The following is a 19,996-nucleotide window of genomic DNA, read 5'->3' on the forward strand; positions in this document are numbered from 1 at the left end:
GCTGATGATGCTGATGTCACGATCTTAGGGAAGGTGGGTTTCCGGGAGACCCCGTGCTTTTTGTCAGGGCTGGTAATTGCACATCAGGTGGTGTTGTCCTTTTATTTTATTTCTTTAACATATTTTATTGTGCATGACAAAATAATCACATTACAATAACAATTAGCAAGAGGAAGACATCACCAGCATCATCACCAATCTCAGAGAGACATAGCCTCCTTGCAGATCAATCCACACCCGGATCAATCACTCGCTAGGTCCTTAAGTTGGTCAGGCTCGATTTTCATTTTTGACCCATCATTGGCGATTGTATCATGCCACCAAAGCTTTTGGCAACCACAGTTGCTGGCTGGGTAGCAGCATTCCTGCTGAACATGCTTCATAATTTGCTGATCTTCTATCTTAATATGTCTGTAACAAGAAAGTGTAAACACAAATACAGTAAAGAGAATGGGCCTGATCCTCATCTGGAATAAATCTGCATAGCTCCAGCAAAATCAATGAAGCTAAATTGATTTACACCTGCTGAGGACTTGCCTCAATGTTTAAAAGAATCATTCTACAAAAACACACCCACGATCAAGAAGAAGTACAAATGTCCATGTAAGCCACTGTTGTGGAGATTAACTTTCTCACCTCATGGTTCACATAGACATTTTAAACAGCTAATCAAAACAAGCCCTTATGCAAGTACTGTTTATCTTTTCAACAAATGTTGATTTTGTTAGGAACCAATGGTGCATGCCTTCAAATGTAACATTTATTAATTTAATATCTGTGTGTATCTATGAGATTTCTGCTGCTTGAGCAGTTTAACAATGTGAAATCCAGCAGCTAAAATCAATAAGCAATTACACTGTGCACTACCAATTAAAATAGATTTTTTTTTGGCTCTAAATTGCATTTAGCCTGCAATTTACAGTTAGAACCTTCATAGAAACATATGTTAGAAATGGAAAAGGGCTATAAAGTTATCTAATCCGTTTCTCCAGGGCAATGCAAGGTTGTTCTCTATAGCATATTCTCCAGTGTCCAGACCAGAAGTAAATGTGTCAAAGCACTGGGAACTTCTTTCATTGAAGGATGTTTGTCCCATGGACCAGAACTCCTCAGGTGGTGTTGCAGTAAAGGATGGTATAAGAAGGACAACTCCTCTGAGGTCTCTTATATTGGACTCCTAGAAATACAAACCCAAGTCAAAATGGTTACACAATGTTTATTTCTGAAAAGAAAAGAAAGAGATCCAATCTACCTTACTCCTATAGCTCACACTAGGGAACCTGTTGCCATCTGCTGGAACATCCCAGCATCACACTTCCAATCAGAAAACCACCCATCTGGCCAGGGGACCCATTTTAAAGAAGAAGAAGTATTTCTCCTTAGCATTTCAGATATTGAAAATTTTTGACCAGTTGTAGTTTCCTTATTTTTGGTAGCCAGTATATGCTGCAGTCAATTTGGCTGAGGTAGGTATAACATTTCTGGTCAGTTCCTTTCCATGTTTCATTGTAGATTAAATATAAACATCTCTTTCTTTTGTAGGTCTGTTTGGTTGTTTTCATTTGTATTATTTTCAAAAATATTAAGAAAGCATTAAATTTAAAACAAAAACCAAAACCAAAATCAGCATTAGGAAGCGTTTACTAATTTCAAGCTTTCAAGCATTTCAAGCTTTAACCTTGGCCTAGGTATAAACAGAGCAAGAAGTTTAATTGAAGAGATTCTGTTTATGAGGCAGCTACATACTTACATTCTGTACATTTTTAACAGAGAGAGTAATTGACCATGAATACAATTTACCTAGAGATATGATGGTTTCTCCATCACTTGCAGTATTTAATTCAAGACCAGGTATCTTTCTAAAATATGTTCTAGCTCAAACAGAAGTTATTGCCTTCAAGGAGAAATCATGGATGAGGTTCCTTTGGCCTGCAATTACATGAAAACAGACTACACGATCATATGGGTCCCTTCGGCCTTAAACTCTATTAATCCTAATTCCACTTAAGGGTAGAAGCAGGAGAGAAGATTATCTCTACCATCTCCAGGAATCTGTGGGATTAAGGCCTCTCTCTCAACCTCAGCTGCCGTTAAGTGATGGATTTAGAATTGGTGATAGAAAACACTAATATTTTACATTTAAATTACACCTTTCATTGCAAACTATACACTGCACCAGTTAAGTGCAGCCATCTCTGGGTGGTGACAGCTCTTTGGGACCCTTCACAACAGGGTGTGAAGGGGAAATTCTGCCTCTGGACACCGACAGAAACAACTAATGTTACAAAATGTGCCTTAAGCTTTTAACATGTAAGACCAACAGAGAGGGCCTTGGTTTCTAAGGCCTCATCCTTGACTTTTTAACAGTCTCCTGTAAGAGTCTCCCACACACTGACCTTAAGTTGTCGAGGAAGGATGGAAGGCTGAGGTAATGCTGCTAGCATTTCAACCTGCTATGCCATGAAGTTTACGTAACACAGACTGGTTGCTTAGACCGTCGCCAGCACTCTCTCTGGCTACAGAGCTGCACCCAGAGGGAACATAGCATGAGGATCTGAAACTGAGCAGCTAGGCAGTGAAGTTAATCCATTTGTTTCAACTTGCAAACAGATCTATCAGTAGCTTTTCAGCTATTTTCACTTTGCAATGCACAAATCCATCATAGCTGAGCTATCTGCTGCCAAGTCAACTGCTCCCCACAAATCACAATGCTGGGTCTTACCAACCCACTTATTATGTTTAAAAACATGGACACCAGTTCCCTGACTGTAAGTGGAAGCTCTCACCACAGCCAGGCTTTGTGGCATAGAGCAGTAAGCACCGCCTTTCGCTGGCTCCAAAATGCAATTGATTATATTAATTTTCCATGCAGCTAGCTAGTTGCCCCTCTGTTGGGAGTAGGTTAAGGCTGGTTTTGCTCTCACGCTTAGCACAGTTTAAAATCGAGCTCACTTGTGCATTATCTAATCTGCTCTGGGCTAGGGCTTGGTTCAGTATGCTTTGATCTCAGGGAACTTACTTGGGGTTACGTCCTGCTGAGCCAGTTGGGAATTTACTTTGAACTTGGCCTTTTGCTGAGATTTACCTTCTGAGTCAGCTTTAAGATGGCTCCGATGCTATGGCTAGAAGCAAGACAGCCATGTATCTAATGAACCTAACTATTGAGCCATCCAGAACTCAAAAGGGGAGATTCTACAGTCAGACATTTGGCTGTTGCTTTTATCCTCACGTCGACCTAGACTGGATCTGTTTTAGAAGCTGATATGATGCCTGATCAGTCACTATTAAAGGCCATTTTGATGCAATCAGGAATTTGGGGAAGGGAGTGGGTGGGAGTGTTTTTGCTGTTGTGCATAGAGCTATGTAACTGGGATGCTTTTTTGTATGCTGCACCTTTAAAGAGCCAATGGCTCTGCTGTCAGCAGGGAGCAATTCTGTGTTCATTTCAGCACACGCTGCTAGCTGAGACATACACAGGAGTGGTCTATGCTTAAACACTTTATCAGCAGACTATGTAGGTTAGGAGTCTGGTTTTTTCAATCATGTGACTATGGTGGAAAAAGCCCTACTATAGATGCTATTGTGATGATCTAAACGTGACATAATAGTATAGCTTATTAATGGTCCGAAACTAAAATAAACTATACTAGTTTACACTCTTGTATATGGATATAGCTGTGTCTACGCTAGAAGGATTTTGCAGCTTTAACTGTACTGTCATAATTAAAGCAGCAGAACATTTTAAGTATACATAAGTCTCCACACACTGTGCTTTCTGTCATGGAGCCGTTCTTTTTATGGTCTTCTAAGGGCTCGTGTACAGGGGGACACTCAGGAAAATTAACCTGAATTAACTTTTAAAGTGGATTAGTTAAACCACATTAAACCCTTATGTGAACACAAGGATTCAGAATTAAAATGGCCTTCATTTGGTTTTAATTTCCAAACTTTGCTGAGTGTCCCTGTATAGACAAGCCCCGAAATCAGCATCCTTCTGACTAGAAGCGTGAGTTGGCTTGTGTTGTTCCTGCAGAGCTGGAAAATAATACTATTTCCAATCATGTACAAGGACAGTCAGTTGTGCTAGAGGAGTTGAAACCTTTTGACAGGAGTTTCAATTAAAGATAACACTATACTTGTCAGGAAAGTTATCCAAAAAGCTGTACCTTGAGGTATTGGGGATGGCATAAAAATTGACAATTTCTCCACTTCTCCTGAATTAATTTTGAATAAAAAGTTCCTTTCCTTCAGGGGTGCTGGAACAATTTGTATAGTAGAGATGCTGAGAGCCATTGAACCAAACTATAAACCCTGTATATGATGGAAACCACTTCAAGCCAGGGGGTGCAGCAGCATCTATACTCTCCTTTTAATTAAAGCATTTTGTAGTCATCTTAAATAGACCTGCTCAAGTTGCTTATTACAAGGTCTTTAATTCTGTTCCCACCAAATCAACTCCAAAACTCTGATTGTAGTGTGACAGGAGCAGAGTCAGGCTCATGCTCATCAAAAGCAAACCACTCCTAAAATGGGAAGAGGATCAGGCCCATAAAAAGCGAATTTCTTCTATGCTAATTCACTAGAACACGTACAAACTACGGTTTGGAAGGAGAAAAGTGCCAGTATATTGGGATAATCAAAAGAGTCCCTCCTTGCCCAGAAATTGCTCATGCAACTCAAGGCCAATGCAGACAATTTCTCTCTGCTATTTGATTTCTTTGGAAATGGCAGCAGACTTTGCAATTTTATTTCCAGCCAAGCTACACAAGGTCTGGAAGGATCAGAAATGCATACAGGACTTTCATGAGGTTTAAAACATTCTATCATCTTTCATATCCAAGAAACAGACCTACTGACAGTGCTGGTATTAAGTCTAGACTCTAACATCTTAAAACATTCGGCTTTTTCATCAATGCCTGGGCCACTGTTGCAAAAGAATAAAGCCTTGAATATTATAAAATACCAGCCTCTTAAAACATAAATATGGGGATCAGTTACAGAAGTACGGCAGAGGATTGAAAGAGAAGGTTATATATGTATGTATTCTAGGGCCAACAGTGGTATTTGGAAAAAAAAAAAAAAAGGCTTTTTAAGGAGAATGGGGAGTATAAAATGAGATGGGTTTCAGTGGCATTGAAGAATCCACTGTTATCCATGAACTCCCGAATGCCACCACCAAGAATATCCTGATTCTGGTATATACATTCTGGTTCACCAAAGAGCATCAGGTGAAGTCTTAAATGAAAGCCAAGGTCACACTGATTGTTCATATCATTGTGAAATGTACATACAGATACCAGGTCGGGAGTTACATACATCTACTGAAAATGTGCTTTAAAGTCTGCATCTAGGCAGAGTTGACAAACAGGATTTTTTCTGCCAGATAAAAGATGTTCTTTGACCTGTCTCTCTGTCAGCAGGTAAACTAAGCATTGTAAGCCAACACGATGGCAAGTTATTTACATGTGAAGTCAACGAGGAGGCAGCACACTGGAGAATGAGCCACAAGGAGGTTAGCCTGTTGAGTTTAGGCTCTAGAAAACGTGTTACAGTTTTGTTTTATATGCAACTGTTTCCTTCCATTATCTATACACACTCTCTCAAATAGTTGATAATAAGCTTCTTGTTTTCACTATAAATATATCTAAGTGCTGTGATGTTAAGTCGGGCTGATCCTGAGCTGAATCACACAAACCAGGGTGCACACTGTGGTCCCTTGGTGGAGACAAGCAGACGTGGTGTTTCTGTCGGTAAGATATTGGACACTACAGTTCCAAAGGGGCTTGGGGACTGAGGTGCTCTGATGATTAGCTTGCATGGCACAGTAAGGGTTGGCCTAGCCCAGAGGTGAATGCGTGGGTAGCTGACAGGCTGGTGGCCTCAGGGAACTGATACCCAGCTAAGCACAAGCAAGTTTTTCTCATGCTGGTGACGGGGGTGGGGGAGGTTACAAGGTGACTCTCAATCCTGGGTACCCTGAAAACCGTCACACTCAACACTTGTTTGCATGTTCCCCCCCCCCCCCAGCTCAGGGCTAGATTCTGCTCAGTGCCTCTTAAGAGGTGCCACACAGATAATAAAGCCCCGGTATAAGTCTTCGCACCATCTTTGCACTCTCCAGATTCTGGGATGCTGGGGGGACTGCAGTGTCCCCCAGCATAAATTAGAAGAGCCCTGAGGACTGCTCAAACATACAGCAGCTTCCTCAGGGCTGTCTATGGGCTGTGCAGCAGGCAGCCCAGAATTCCCAGAGTGCTGAATGCCACAAATACGCTCTCCCTCCCATCCCCGAGGCTGGGACTCTCCTGCAGCTCTACACTGCTGGGGCAGCATGAGGGCCAGAATCCTCCCCTCTATATGCTGTGGTCAAAAACCTCCCAAGTGGGCCCAGATACCTATAGATGGCCTCATTTGTTCTGACCGGCTTTGGGACCTTTATTCTCTTCCTGAGATGATCCATTCTCACTCCTTGTTTTCTCTCCACAACACTCCTGTGACGTAGACTCTAGCCTCCTTTTACAGATGGAGACGCTACAAGACGTGGAGGTAAAGGGACTTGCTCACAGCCCCTTAATGAGACGCTGGCAGAGGAGGGATTGCACATCCAAATACGTTATCCATTGATTTGGGATCCATACCCACCAACGCTTTACCCATTCATCTAGGCCAGTGGTTCTCAACCAGGGGTCCGAGCCCACCCTAGGGGGGCCATGAGCAGGTTTCAGGAGGGCCGCCAAGCAGGGCCAGCATTAGACTTACTGGGGCCCAGGATAGAAAGCCAAAGCCCCAACACATGGGGTTGAAACCTTTTCCCTGAGCCCCACCACCCAGGGCTAAAGCCAAAGCCTGAGCAATATAGTTTCACAGGAGCCCCATGGGATGAGGCCCCGGACAACTGCCCTGCTTGCTAATACTGGCCCTGGCTTTTATATGCAGAAAAACAGTTGTTGTGGCACAGGTGGGCCAGGGAGCTTTTATAGCATGTTGAGGGGGCCTCAGAAAGGAAAAGGTTGAGAACCCCGGATCTAGGCCATGCTGACTCATCTGGCAGACAGAATTTTACCTTCAAAAGAGGAAACTGCATTAGAGAGAGACACACTCGGTTCCTTGTATAGTTAAAGTGTCTTTATTTTATAAAATGTCATAGAAAGCTTCCACACCATCCACCGGTGGAACATTAGTAATTATTACACAGTAATTCAAACACAAGTTAGTATTTCACACTAGTCCCACACATCTGTTCCAGACACCATGGTTAGCCCTTCTACTCAGTGTAATTTAGGACATTCTCTCACAACCTGTGCTTCACTCATATGGCAAGGTATCTTCCCTCTCCCTGAGCTCATGCTTCTGTACTTGTGCCCACCGCAGCCACTACAAGGCCTTTGCTAGAAGCATCCTTGCCCTCTCTGTTCTGCAAAGCCATTGCCAATTACTCCTTCTGGCACCCTTGTATAACATGCTAAACAGTCATGATATTGATCAGAGGCTCTGCAACAAGGTCCCTTTTCTACTCTCAGAAGCACAAATAAAGGAACTCCTTGGCCATTACAGCTCATATTTATCTAAGTGCACAATGGCTTGTGCAAACTGCATATCTTATTTGCACGTGCTGTTACTTCCACTGCGCTCACTACCATGGCTACTCGACCATTTGTGCATCAGCTGTGAGTGCAACTGCACACCAAACTTCTCTGAAGATCTAGGTCTCAATCCAGACCATTAGGTCTGCATGTGGAACCATTCCTGGCCAGCAATTAGAAACTGTACTGAGAACATACCAGGCTCAGCTGTCTTCTAAGCATACTTGAGACTCCAACCTGCAAGCCTTTCCTGCACAAAGCCTTTATTGACTGATGAGAGTTCCACACCAAAAAGATTTTCAGGTTCAGGCCCACTGCAGGAAATGATTGAGACTCCAGAGGTACTCCTGTAGTCCCCACATGGGCAAACAACCCCACCACCCTCGCTTTAATCAAACAGGAACTTTACCTGAGAAGAGTTTACAGGACTGGCCCCTAAATATATTTCCAGTTCACAGTATCAATCGGTATCTCTCAGAATCCTGCCTGTGATCACTGTTCAAAAACATAATGTCCCTCTGGGGTTTTGTGATTTGAGTAAGCCAGGGACTGAGAAATGCCATGTTTGAGTTAGAAAGTTTAGTCCCAGTTACAGTTCACACCATGGGGGAAAGTTCTCAAATCACAGCAGTGACACTCTACATTTATACAGCACTGCTCACCAGAGATCTGCAAATACCCACCATAGATAAGTAAAGTGCTTTACTATTGATAAACCTCAAGACACCCCTGTGAGGTAGGTCAATATTATACCCATTTCATAGATGGGTAAACTGAAGCAAAGAGGTCACATGACAAATACGTCAGCAGCAGGGCCAGGAATAGAACCCAGAAGTCCTGATTACCACTTACCTCTGCTAACTTCCTTTCTCCCTTCAAGAGTGAACATCACTTTATCACTGCACCAAGCAAAATAGGTGGAGTTTCCCTTTGAGGACTGGCCTGCCCTTCTGTCAGTTATTTTCACCTGAAGCTGGCATGTGGCAATTTGCTTGTCAGTTCTTTGGTTGCAACAGGCGACGTCAACAGCAGAACTGAAATATGAACTGTAGATTAGTTTGTGGTGGAATCCACACGTAAAAGGGCCAGGATCAAAACCAAATTGTGCTTAAGAGACTGCAGCGAGATAAACACAACAGGATCTGAAGCCTGGAACGCAGTTTCCCCAACACAGGAGAATCTGTACATGGGGCCAGTGTCAGCAACACAGCTTTCCTATGTACAGGTCAGCTGGCTTTCACAAAGGCAACGCTGGGCCAGATTCCGGTTTCACATACACTGGTTTAAATCCACAGTGGGAATGCACTGGCTTTACATTAGGTTAACCAAGGTCAGGATCTAGTTGTTACTCTGCGAGCTGCCAGTCCCATCCTACTTAAAGGATTTCATTTTTCCATGAATTTACTGCTGGTGAGAGATGTTGGTTTGACAAGCCTGAAGCATGTCATTTATCCACAGGTCAGAGCACAGGAAGCAGCAAAGCAAAGCTTCCTCTGTGCTATTCCCTGTCCCTGGACAGATGGGAAGCTTCGCAAACGGGAATTCAGTCTCCATGGGCAGAGCAGCCCACCTCCGGAGACAGTCAGCAAGGGGGCCAGTTATAGCCACTTGCCGATGTGGCTTTTTTCGATGGGAATGGTTAGACACCTGACTACTAGAAAGGGCACTCAGAATGACATTGTGGGTATGGTTTTTAATGATCGGTGTGGGAAGGAGTGAGCTGGGGGGAAAAGCTGTTGTAAGCACTTCACGTCAGCGACTGCCTCGTTGTGTGTGTTTGTACAGCACCTACCATGCTGAGGCCTCAATTCTGATTGGGACCCCTGGGCGCTACTGTAACAGAAATAAAAACAAACAAACAAACAAAGAATTACAAGCGACCGGAAGAAAAATAATACTGACTCAACTGCTATCTAACCTGCACTTGCATTCTGGCTCAACCACCAAGCTTCTCTCTTCCAAAGGAAATGCCCAGATAATAATAAATATCTACCACATTTTGCATGTACAGACCCCCTTTTATTCAAGGATCTGAAAGTGCTTCACAGAGATGGGTCAGCCTCATTATCCCCACTTTACAGATGGGGAAATTGAGGCACAAAGAGAGCTAAGCAACTCAACCTTGCGAGTTGGTGACAGAGCCAGGAATCCTGACTCCCAGTTTCCCCACACCAACCACTAGACCACACCTCTTCTGCACAGGAAATCAGACCCACACTAGGTGCCTGCACCGTGCAGTACATTGAACACAGAGACCTAGTGCTAGATCTGATCTCCTTCAAGATTATATCAGTGCTGAAGGAGTCAGCCACTAACACTGCTATTTATACCTCTACTGCTCCACTGGCAACTGCTTTAATTGTAAATTAAGCCCTCCCCACTCACACAGTTTGCTATATGTCTACATACACACAGCACACCTCTAATCCATTCTCTTCCAGGTAACACCCGCTCCCAGACCCAATGCATCTATGGTGTAACTCCACTGACTTCAATGGTGTTACACCAGGGATGAACTTGGCTCAGTCCTCTCTAATATTAAATGGCTCATCTCCCAACAATGACCTTCCTGTCCAGGGGCTCGAGCCCCTTCTTGCAAGATCGTGAACTTGGTGTCCCCAGGGTTAATGACTTTTCAGATGCCCATTTGTTTCTGAGTGCAGCTCCTCGTTCTTCCTGCTCCTCCAGGCATGGTACTTCTTCATGCTTTTCCTCCTAGCGAAGCGGCAAATGCTGACCATGAAAACCCAGGAGACCGCGTACATAATCACCCCTCCCATCTTAATGAACCACCTGGGCTTGGGTGACACAAGCTCACAGTACATGAGCCAGGCCCCGACCCCGATCCGCACGCCCGTGAAGAGGGCCACGAAGAAGAAATCCACCACGTCCCCCGTGAAGCTGTGGTAGAGCCCCATCTCCCGCAGGAACCAGCGGGCCTGCAGCAGCGGGTTGGTGATCTCGCTGCCAAAGATGACGGCGTTGACTTCGGCAGCAGACTCACCCAGGGCCAGAGACACCGTGATTCCCAAGATGCTCACCATGTGATGGGCAAGCATCAGAGCGCCCTCCGCCTGGAAGTATACACACCAGGCCAGGTCGAAGAGGAAGTAGCCCAAGCTAAGGCAGAGCCCGTGCACCTGGAGGGTTGTGTTCGGTGACCCTGGAAAGGAAAGACATCAGCTGGTGCATTAAAGTGGGGAGATGCCAGGCAGGCAGGATCTGCGGAAGGGGCAAGGTGTTCTCTTCCAGCAATGGCCGCTTTGCCTGGCCCTGAACAAGGGAAAGCTGAGGAAGTCACAATAATGGCCTCTATGCTTGCAAAACACCTCCTGTCCCAAAGGAGCCCAGAGAGCATTACAGAAACACGTGCCTCCCCCCAACACACCATGAATCACTTCCCTACCAAATGTAGCAAGGCCTCCTGTGGAGGGCAGAACTTGGATGCACGCTGGCACATAAGACTGTGGAGAGGAAAATCCTCCCTGTAAGGGACAGCGCTCCTCCACCATGGGGAGCTATGACGTTCACAGCAGACAGGACCGCAGCTTCTAAGAGAGGGGCCACCCTGCCAGGATTCAAACCGTGGTTCCAGAGGGTCACAGGCCCAATTCCTTGCAGCACTAAAGCCTCTATGCCAGTTCGATTGGCAGAAAGGGGTTGCAGGGCAGAGGTAAAGCCCCCCCACACCCTGGGAATATCTCCAGTCCAGGGGCCTCCTATGACCAGAACAGAGCTACTAGCTCCCCCTCCACAGGAGTGCCAGGTATTGGGGCAGGGGCAGAGGGGGTGGAACGGGAGGTGGGATTCTTATGTCCCCATTATTCTGCAGCCCTGCAAAAATCTCGCAGGGGTCTTTTAAGAAAGAGCACAAGTTAAGGCAGCTCTCAGAGCTGCACCAGCCCGTAGTGGCCCCTGGCAGCTTCTGAACAGGGGAGGCACAAACTGTGCCCCACTCTGCCCCTGCACCAGTGCATGAAGCTGGAAACGGATGCTTATAACTCTAGGCCATCCCCTCTGCCATGGTCATAGTGCTTATAAATGCTTACCAGATAGCTACTAGCCAGAGACTGATAGGAGAGATGGAGGTGGAACCACAACAGCTATGGTCAGAGGCAGAAGCCTGGGGAGAGGCCCTTTCCCCTGCAAATCACTACCCGAAATCCTCTAAGTCTTGTGATTCCTACTAGGGCATATCAGCTGCTGGTTCACAGATTTGATACATTAGAAGCCCCCCTCAGGCTGCTGGAATCTAGCAGGACCTTCCTTCTCTCTCTCTTCCCATGTTGGGGAGGGGTTCAGTGCTTTCTCACCACGATCAATCAGCCTACGTTTGTGTCCTCCTCCTCGTCCTTTGTGAATAGCTCCAGAGCCTCCTCTATCACCGCTCAGCACTTTTCCAAGTAGCAGGGTAAAATTAACAAAAGGTTGTTAAGTTTCACTGCAGCTGCTCAGAATCTTGCGGGCAGGGGTGAGGAGCCTCAAGAATTCTGTCAATTTCACACTGCTGTTGCCTAGGCAAAGCTATGAACAGCAACAGAAGCACTTGGGCTGTCCACACTCAGGAAGGCAGCACTGCATCGGGTCCCATTTGGAATGCTGTCTTTGCAACCATAAGACTTAGAAGATTTTTTTTTTTTAAATAGAGGCTTATATTCTTCAGAAGTATATGAAATAATCCCTCTCCCTGTACAAACAAATCAGGGTCAGTTTCCTACTCACTAGCAGGTTTTTTATATTCCTCACATGCTAGGTGAGTGACAGCTTTAGTGCAATAATATTACTTTGCCCTCAAACCCATTTCATAAGCAGTGTACACCAGTTACATGCTGAACTTGCCCCAGAGGCTTCCATGGGATTAGCACCTACTTACTTCAGTCTGCTTTTGGGGCATAAATGAGAGATCCCATCCTTGAGGAGTTTAAAATCCCTAGCAAAATGCACAGATACAGTGCAAACAAAGGAGCAGGGAGAGTTAGCCATAGCTGACCTGATGGCAGGGCAGGGGAGAGAAGCGAGTTTGAATGAAGCCATTCCAGAGGGAGCAGGCTGCAAAGAGACTCAGAGTGAGACCAGAAGAAGGTGACAAAGGGAGCACTAACAACACTAATTAGATTCCCCCCTTCCTGGAACCAATTACATTTTGACTGGAGATGGAGCCCAAGAAGGAACAACCAGCAAGATCCACTGAGGAAGATGGGTGGGCTCCTTTCCTCAGAAGACACTACTCTCTACCATAAGATCAGTAGCCTGGGGGCAAAACGCCCATAACACACCTGGGTGAGTCAAAGGCCAGGGGCCATCGATAAAACCAATGTAAGCAGAGAGGCAGGTGGCGAGGACACCGTGGGTGAGAGTGACCAGCCGGCAGCTCCACTCATAGCTATGGTGCTTATACCGATGGCAGAACCAGGTGTAGAGAGACAGCCAGGAGATCAGACTGCAGGTCACCCGGAGGGACATAGAGGCCATCATCCTAGGACAGGGCAGGGAGAGAGAAAGATTAGTTAATCTAGTCGCATGCAAAGTCAATTGGCTCCATCACAGCATTTCCAGACTTACCACTAAATTGCTCTGACTCCTCCTCTGTATAAATTAACATTTTCTGCTGCCGCTGCTTGTTGTAACAACTTATTTTGAAGGCACCTGCTGCCATAGCACCTGAGCACGCAGCAAATCCTATTACAGCTGCCACCTTCTCTCTTCCCCTGCCTCAGACAGGGCCATTTTACTTGGGTAGGGAACCATCGCAGGCAATGGGATAGAATACAATAAGTAGCAGCCTCACCAGCTCTCAAATCGCTTCCCAAAAGAGGGGTCAGCATCATAAGCTCCATTTTTCAGTTGGGGACCCTGAGCTACAGAGAGGTGATATGAATTCCCCCTGGTCACACTGGGACTCATCAGCAAGGTTTGGAATGTAAGGTCTCTTGCCTCCCAATTCTGGAGCAGGCTACCCCTTACTGCCAGGGAACTCTCCATGACACTGTTAGGAGAAAGCCTGTCTGAAAGAAGCGTGTCCTGAGGAACACTCTGACGGTGATGAGAATTAGACCCACTAGGAGTGAATTCCAGTGGCTGGCCCAATATTGAGAAAGCAGCCCATGGGAAGTGCCAGCTGAAGCAACCTCACCAGTCTTACCTGTTGTGGGGAGGTGTGTTGTGAGAGATGGTCTTCTAAGCCACTAGGTCCTAGCCCAGTTGGGTCCTTGAAGACCAGGACTTGGAAACAGACCCATTATCAGACTGGCAGCCAGAGTAGAGTGCAGAGCACAGGTGGGATGTGTTCTCAGCCATCTACTCTACCTAAGTGGCAGGCTGCTGCATTTTGAAAAAGTTTTAAGACTGCGCTCCAAGTAAGAGAGTCATCCCTGGGCCTCAACGTTCCTTCTCCTCCCGTGCCTTCTGCGTCTGAAAGGTCTGCCAGCTGCATCACCTGCCCTGCTTTGTAACATTGCTCATGGAGGGCAGCGTCTCAATTCCACCTTGGCCGGAACAAGAGAAATATTTTGCACTCCTACAGGACTTGCCACCTGAGGAGTGAAGCCTGTCACAAACATTAAAGGATTGAGAGGATAATATGGATATAAGGAATAGCCAACAAGAACAAATCATGACAAGCCAACCTAACTTCCCTCTTTCACAGGAGTTACTGGCCAAGTACAGTAGATGGCAGAAAGCTGTAGATGGGATGTATCTGGATTTTACTTAGGGGTTTGACAAAGTGCTACATGAAATTCTCATTAGCAAGCTAGAGCAATGTGGTCTAGATGAAACTACTGTCAGGGGAGTGCACAATTGGTTGAAAGACCATACTCAAAAAGCAGATCAACTGTTCGCTATCAAACTGGGAGAAGGAACCAAAGTGGGGCTCTACAGGGGGTCAGAATTAGGTCCAGTACCATTCAATATTTTCATTAATGCCTTAAATAACAGAGCGGAGAGTACACTTACAAAATTTACAGATGACAGCAAGCTGGGATTTCTCCCATTGACAATCCAGGCCTAAGTGACTTAGAATCATAGAAGATTAGGTTTGGAAGAGACCTCAGGAGGTCATCTAGTCCAACTCCCTGCTCAAAGCAGGGCCAACCCCAACTAAATCATCCTTGCCTTGGCCAAAGTGTCCCAGAGATTGAATGGAGGAGTCAGGAATTGACACCAGATCTCCTGAATCCCAGCCCAGTACTGTAACTCCCTCCTCTCCAGGATAAAACATATCACAGCAGGACCACATCTCCCTACTACCGCTCTCCTGCCTCACCGCAATATCCTCCAATTTACTTTACATTCAGTCTAAACTCAAAATGCTGCAGGGTGAAGGCGATTTCACTGCACACGTGCAGGTCACAGTTTTTGTCTCTCCATCTGTTATAGCAGGCACAAATGTCTGATCCAAAGTCTTGGGAATAAATGGATGCTCCTGTTTCTTTTGAATAGGGCAGATAGCTGGTACTCCAAGATATTGCTGAGGGAAAGGGTGTATAGAGCTGGGATTAGTGGGGGCCGAAAAAGCCAACTCTAATGGTACAAGGCAGGACTTGTCCATCTAGTTTGAGTCTGAATCCTAGCTCAGATACCAGGGCTCATGCTTTCCCTACATGACACAGGAAACAGCAGAGTGAGCAAGAGAGGAATGAGACAAAATTGCACAGAAAGTTGAGCTGCAGGAAGGAATCTTCAGGGCCTGAATCACCTTTGGGTCCAGCCCCTGAGCCGGTGTAAAAACCAGCACTGAACATAGCGAAATAAAGGTCACTCCCAGAGGCAGCCTGTCACGTTGGAAGCTGGCGAATGCCATTCGGTTCGTCCCAGCACCAGGCTGTGCCAGATAAAGGATGCAGCCAAAATAATACATCGGGAAGGGAACACAGCACAAGCAGGACTTTGAAATAACATCCCTCCCTGACCCACCCGCTGAGCTAGGAGGGAGTTTAGGAGCAGCTGATCGCTGTATCCTGCATGATGCAAGGGGGAGCAGAGCTGGATCTCCTCTCTCTCTCCACCCGGGGGGGGGGGGGGGGTTCCCCAGTCTAATAAGGAAGCAGCCCCCAATGCCGAGGGTCTCTTCCCCCACTCTGTACTAACCAGTGTTGAGAGAGATGGGGAACCCCTTATTGCCACCCTGAGCCCGAGCAGGATGAATTGGTGTTCGCCCCCCTTGATCCAGAGAGATGCCCCCTGTGCACCCCCTTTAGTCTAGAGGGATGGGGCCCCCATGCACCCCCTTGGTTCAGAGGGATGGGACCCCCGTGTGCCCCTTTTGATCTAGACGGATGGGACCCTCTCCCCGTGCACCTCCTTCAGCTGGAGAGATGGGGACTCCCCCCGTGAGCCCCCTTTAGTCTAGAGGAATGGGGCCCCCGTGCAGCCCCTGGGTCCAGGGAGAGGGGGGGCCCCGTGCACCCCCTAGGTCCAGGGAGAGGGGGGGCTGTGTGCCTCCTTTAGTCTAGAGGAATGGGCCTTCCAATGCACCCTCTTGGCCCGGAGAGATGGGGCACCCGTGCATCCCCGGGTCCAAAGAGAGGGGGATCCCCGTGCACCTCCTTTGGTCAAGAAGGATGGGGACCCCCCCGTGCACCCCCTGGGTCCAGAGAGAGGGGGACCCCCCGTGTGCCCCCTTGGGTCTAGAGGGATGACTCCCCCCCCCGTGTGCCCCTGGACAGCTGAGTTCCGTGCGCCCCCGCTGGCCCGGAGCGAGGGGAACCCCCCGTGCACCTCCTTTGGTCAAGGGGGATGGGGACCCCCCCATGCACCCCCTTGGGTCTAGAGAAATGGGAACCCCGCATGTGCTCCCTTGGGTCCGGAGAGAGGGGGACCCCCCGTGCGCCCCTGGACAGCTGAGTTCCGTGCACCCCCGCTGGCCCGGAGAGAGGGGAACCCCCCGTGAGCCTCCTTTGGTCAAGGGGGATGGGGACCCCCCATGCGCCCCCCTGGGCCCGGAGAGAGGGGCACCCCCCGTGTGCCCCCTTGGGTCTAGAGGGATAGGAACCCCGCATGCGCCCCCTTGGGTCCGGAGAGAGAGGGGGACCCCCCGTGAGCCTCCTTTGGTCTAGGGGGATGGGGACCCCCCATGCGCCCCCCGGGGTCCGGAGAGAGGGGGACCCCCCCGCGTGCGCCCCCCCCCCGGGGTCCGGAGAGAGGGGGACCCCCCCGCGTGCGCCCCCCCCCCGGGGTCCGGAGAGAGGGGGACCCCCCCGCGTGCGCCCCCCCCCCGGGGTCCGGAGAGAGGGGGACCCCCCCCGCGTGCGCCCCCCCCCCCGGGGTCCGGAGAGAGGGGGACCCCCCCGCGTGCCCCCCCCCCCCCGGGGTCCGGAGAGAGGGGGACCCCCCCGCGTGCGCCCCCCCCCCGGGGTCCGGAGAGCTGGGCAGCCCCGGGCGCGCCTGGCGAGGTTACCTGGCCGCGGCGCCAGGCCTCCGCCGGGATCCTGCCGCTGCCTCCGCCCCTGGAAGCGGAGCGTCTCTCGGGAGCGCCGCGCAGGAGGCTCCGGCAGCCGGCTGCGGTCGGCGAGGATCTCGGCTTAGGGTCGCCTGCTGGCGGGGAGGACGGACGGCAGCACCGGGCCCGCTGAGCAGAAAGGTGCCGGGGAGAGGAGAACAAACTCCCTCCAGACCCCTACGGACGGGGGGGGGGGGGGAGTTTGGTTTATTTACTTATTTCGGCGGGGGTGGGGCAAGAAACACCCCCCCCCCCATCTGCCCTTGCCCGCAGTCTCTCCCAGCGCACAGGGAGAAGAGGCTGTGGCTTATATTGGCATGATGTGTACTACAGTACTAGCACCCCCAAAGACCCCCCCCCATCCGAATCAGGGCCTTGTTGTCCTTGGCCATGGAGAAAGGCACGAATGGAGGTAGGGAAGAGAACTACTTAACCCCTCCACTCTGTGTGCTGATCCAGAGCATGGGGAAGGAGGGACCACTAACTCCCGCCTATATGCAATATGCACTGAGCTAGTGAATGGCTGCATTACTGACTCACTGGGGGGGGGGGGGCAACTCTGCATCAGCTCAGACAGCTGATGTTTGCCAGAAGCTGGGAATGGGCGGCAGGGGATGGGTCACTTGATGATTCCCTGTTCTGTTCATTGCCTCTGGGGCACCTGGCATGGGCCGCTGTCGGAAGACAGGATACTGGGCTAGACGGACCTTTGGTCTGACCCAGTATAGCAACGGCCTCAGCTGTTGGTAGGGACGGTGCTAATTCAGTCCCATTAAATCAATATACAGCCACTGTTCCTTACGTAAAGATTGAGGCAAGAGAGAGAAAAAGAGCCCTACACCCTAACCCCAACTTCACGGGCCCAGATCTGGGCAGCAAAGCATAACCCCTTTCTCACCCTTCCTTCCCACAGAGATCCAGACAGCACAACACAAAGATCCATCCAGTGGTTATAAAACCTAGAGCTTTGCTTTGATTGGAAAGTCTTGGGGCAGGGACTCCTTTTCTCCTTGATGTGTGACAGAACCTAACCCCACAGGGTGTGTTGACACTGTCCCCAGGTTCCTGGGCCACAGACTCAGTGTTTCCAAGCCCCCATCTATACTGCATTGCAAACCTAGTTTACAGGCCGCTGGGCCTGGAACTCACAGCCTTGCAACCAGTCCCTATGGCACTAGACAGATCTGCTGCTGTAGTTCTGCAGCTTTAGCTGCATCCACACTGCAAAATAAGAGGGCTTGGACCTACACCACAGCAGGACTCAGGGTTGGACACCCTCTCCACCTCCTTCCTCAACTTGGGTCCTGTGGGCTTGCTGACCTGAAATCAGCCTGATTCGTGTGTGGTGAAAGGAAGACTTGGGTTCAAAACCCGTATCAGAGCCCAGACTTAGTGTGCAGCGTAGACATACCCTTTAGAGCCCTGAACACGGAGGGGAGGGGGCAGTAGATGCTACTACAATGCATGTATATTATTATAATGTAGATCATCTGCCTCTTCAGGGGATGTGACAACAAAGGCTGCTGTACTAAAGGGCCTCCTTGTGTTAGCTAGTGAAAATGGTGAGCATTTTGATGGGTTTTTTTAAAACCACACTGAAGCACTCAGTGGCCTCTGCTCAACTGAACCAGGCTCATCACTGCACCCACAAAACCCTCCTCAGGGTAGGGTGTATGTTTCTCAGATTCATGAAGGAGAGAGAGATGAAAGCAGTCCCCCACATCTGCAACAAGAGAAACATTTATCAAGCTTTACCTAATGAGACATTTAAGGTTGGCTGGGTGTGGTTTGTGCTGTAGAGCATGGCTCAGTTCCCATATGCACTGTGCCGTGCATTATGTATCACTCAAACTTGGCTTTCTGGTAGATCAGGTATAGGCTCCTATTACTTCAAGCAGCTCATAGTTTAGGGGTGATGAAACTAAACCTCCCCTGCAAGGGAACAAACCTACTTTTCCCACACAGCTTTTTCCCTCTTGCTACATGCCTGAACCTTTGCTGAGGTAGGCAAGGCCAGTACAGACCCCAGGCTCAAATCCTGTTTGAGAAACTATGAGAAACCAGCAGAGTTGTGACATTTAATCTGCTGCTGCCAGTACCATAGATTGCAAGAATCAGTGTTGATAGCCACAGCCTGGGAAGTCGGAGGTAGTGCAGTGCTGTGGAGGACTCAAGGAAGAACACCCCAGCACTGTGACTGGCAGTAATACAGCAATGTTGAGGGCCCAATTGAGATCAGGGCCCCCATCAGCCCAGTGCTATAGATAAAGTAATACTAGAGAGGACAGACATAGGAAATTTTATACCTACACCTGGGAGAATTCAATTTTTTAAAATAATTAACACATTTATTTTTAAGCATCAATTTACATTTTCACAGTTGTACAAAGTGACGATTAAGTTTTTTATGTTTATCAAATTTTCACAGTTGCAGGAAATCAGGAAGGACCAGACAATTTTTTAATAGTCGATAGCGAGAGTCAACAAGTGAACACTTTACAACAGTTAAAACACAAATGGTCAATATCACATCAAAACATACAAAGTAAACATCCTTAAATTAAGCTCTGAAAAGTTCTCAAGCAGCATTTCTCTTACTTTGCCTATCTATAAATTGATTATTATGGATGGAAATGTCAGTTTTGGTGTGGTCAGTGAAATTGAAATTTACAAATAAAAATCTAGCTCTTCCAGGCCTAATTATACCATTTTATAGATGGGGAAACTCAGGTAAGAGAACAAGCGACTTGCCCAAGGTCCCAGGGGAAGTGTGGGACAGAGCGAGGAATTGAACCCAGATCTCCGGAGTCCCAGGACAGTCATTTCATCTGTAGACTGTCCTTTAACCTACATTTTTCCCTTTTCTATAATACCAGTTAGCATGAGGGGGCATTTCATGCACAGTAACAGAACACTAGATTTGTTAGGCTGCATGACTTACAATCTCAAAGACACTTCTTGTCAAACAGAGAGA

General features: G+C 48.1%; 1 protein-coding gene across 3 annotated transcripts; it reads right to left on the reverse strand.

The window, feature by feature from the left end:
* Positions 1–89: 89 nt before the first annotated feature.
* Positions 90–17,214, reverse strand: LOC119846569 (TLC domain-containing protein 5-like). Of its 3 annotated transcripts, none has more exons than XR_005289909.2 (4): positions 16,981–17,214; positions 12,860–13,059; positions 8,436–10,746; positions 90–1,177 (listed from the first exon to the last, which is right to left on the reverse strand). XR_005289909.2 is itself a non-coding variant. In XM_038380390.2 (3 exons), exons 2-3 carry the CDS (start codon positions 13,056–13,058, stop codon positions 10,208–10,210), a joined length of 738 nt encoding a protein of 245 aa, XP_038236318.1. In that variant the 5' UTR covers position 13,059; positions 16,981–17,214; the 3' UTR covers positions 7,098–10,207. The 3 variants fall into 3 exon arrangements, 1 of the variants encoding a protein (XP_038236318.1); XR_006276671.1 differs by lacking the exon at positions 90–1,177 and having other exon boundaries at positions 7,098–8,617; positions 9,376–10,746; XM_038380390.2 differs by lacking the exon at positions 90–1,177 and having other exon boundaries at positions 7,098–10,746.
* Positions 17,215–19,996: the final 2,782 nt, after the last annotated feature.

Source organism: Dermochelys coriacea, chromosome 22 (genome assembly GCF_009764565.3).
Source record: "Dermochelys coriacea isolate rDerCor1 chromosome 22, rDerCor1.pri.v4, whole genome shotgun sequence".
In the NCBI taxonomy this organism is placed as follows: domain Eukaryota; kingdom Metazoa; phylum Chordata; order Testudines; family Dermochelyidae; genus Dermochelys; species Dermochelys coriacea.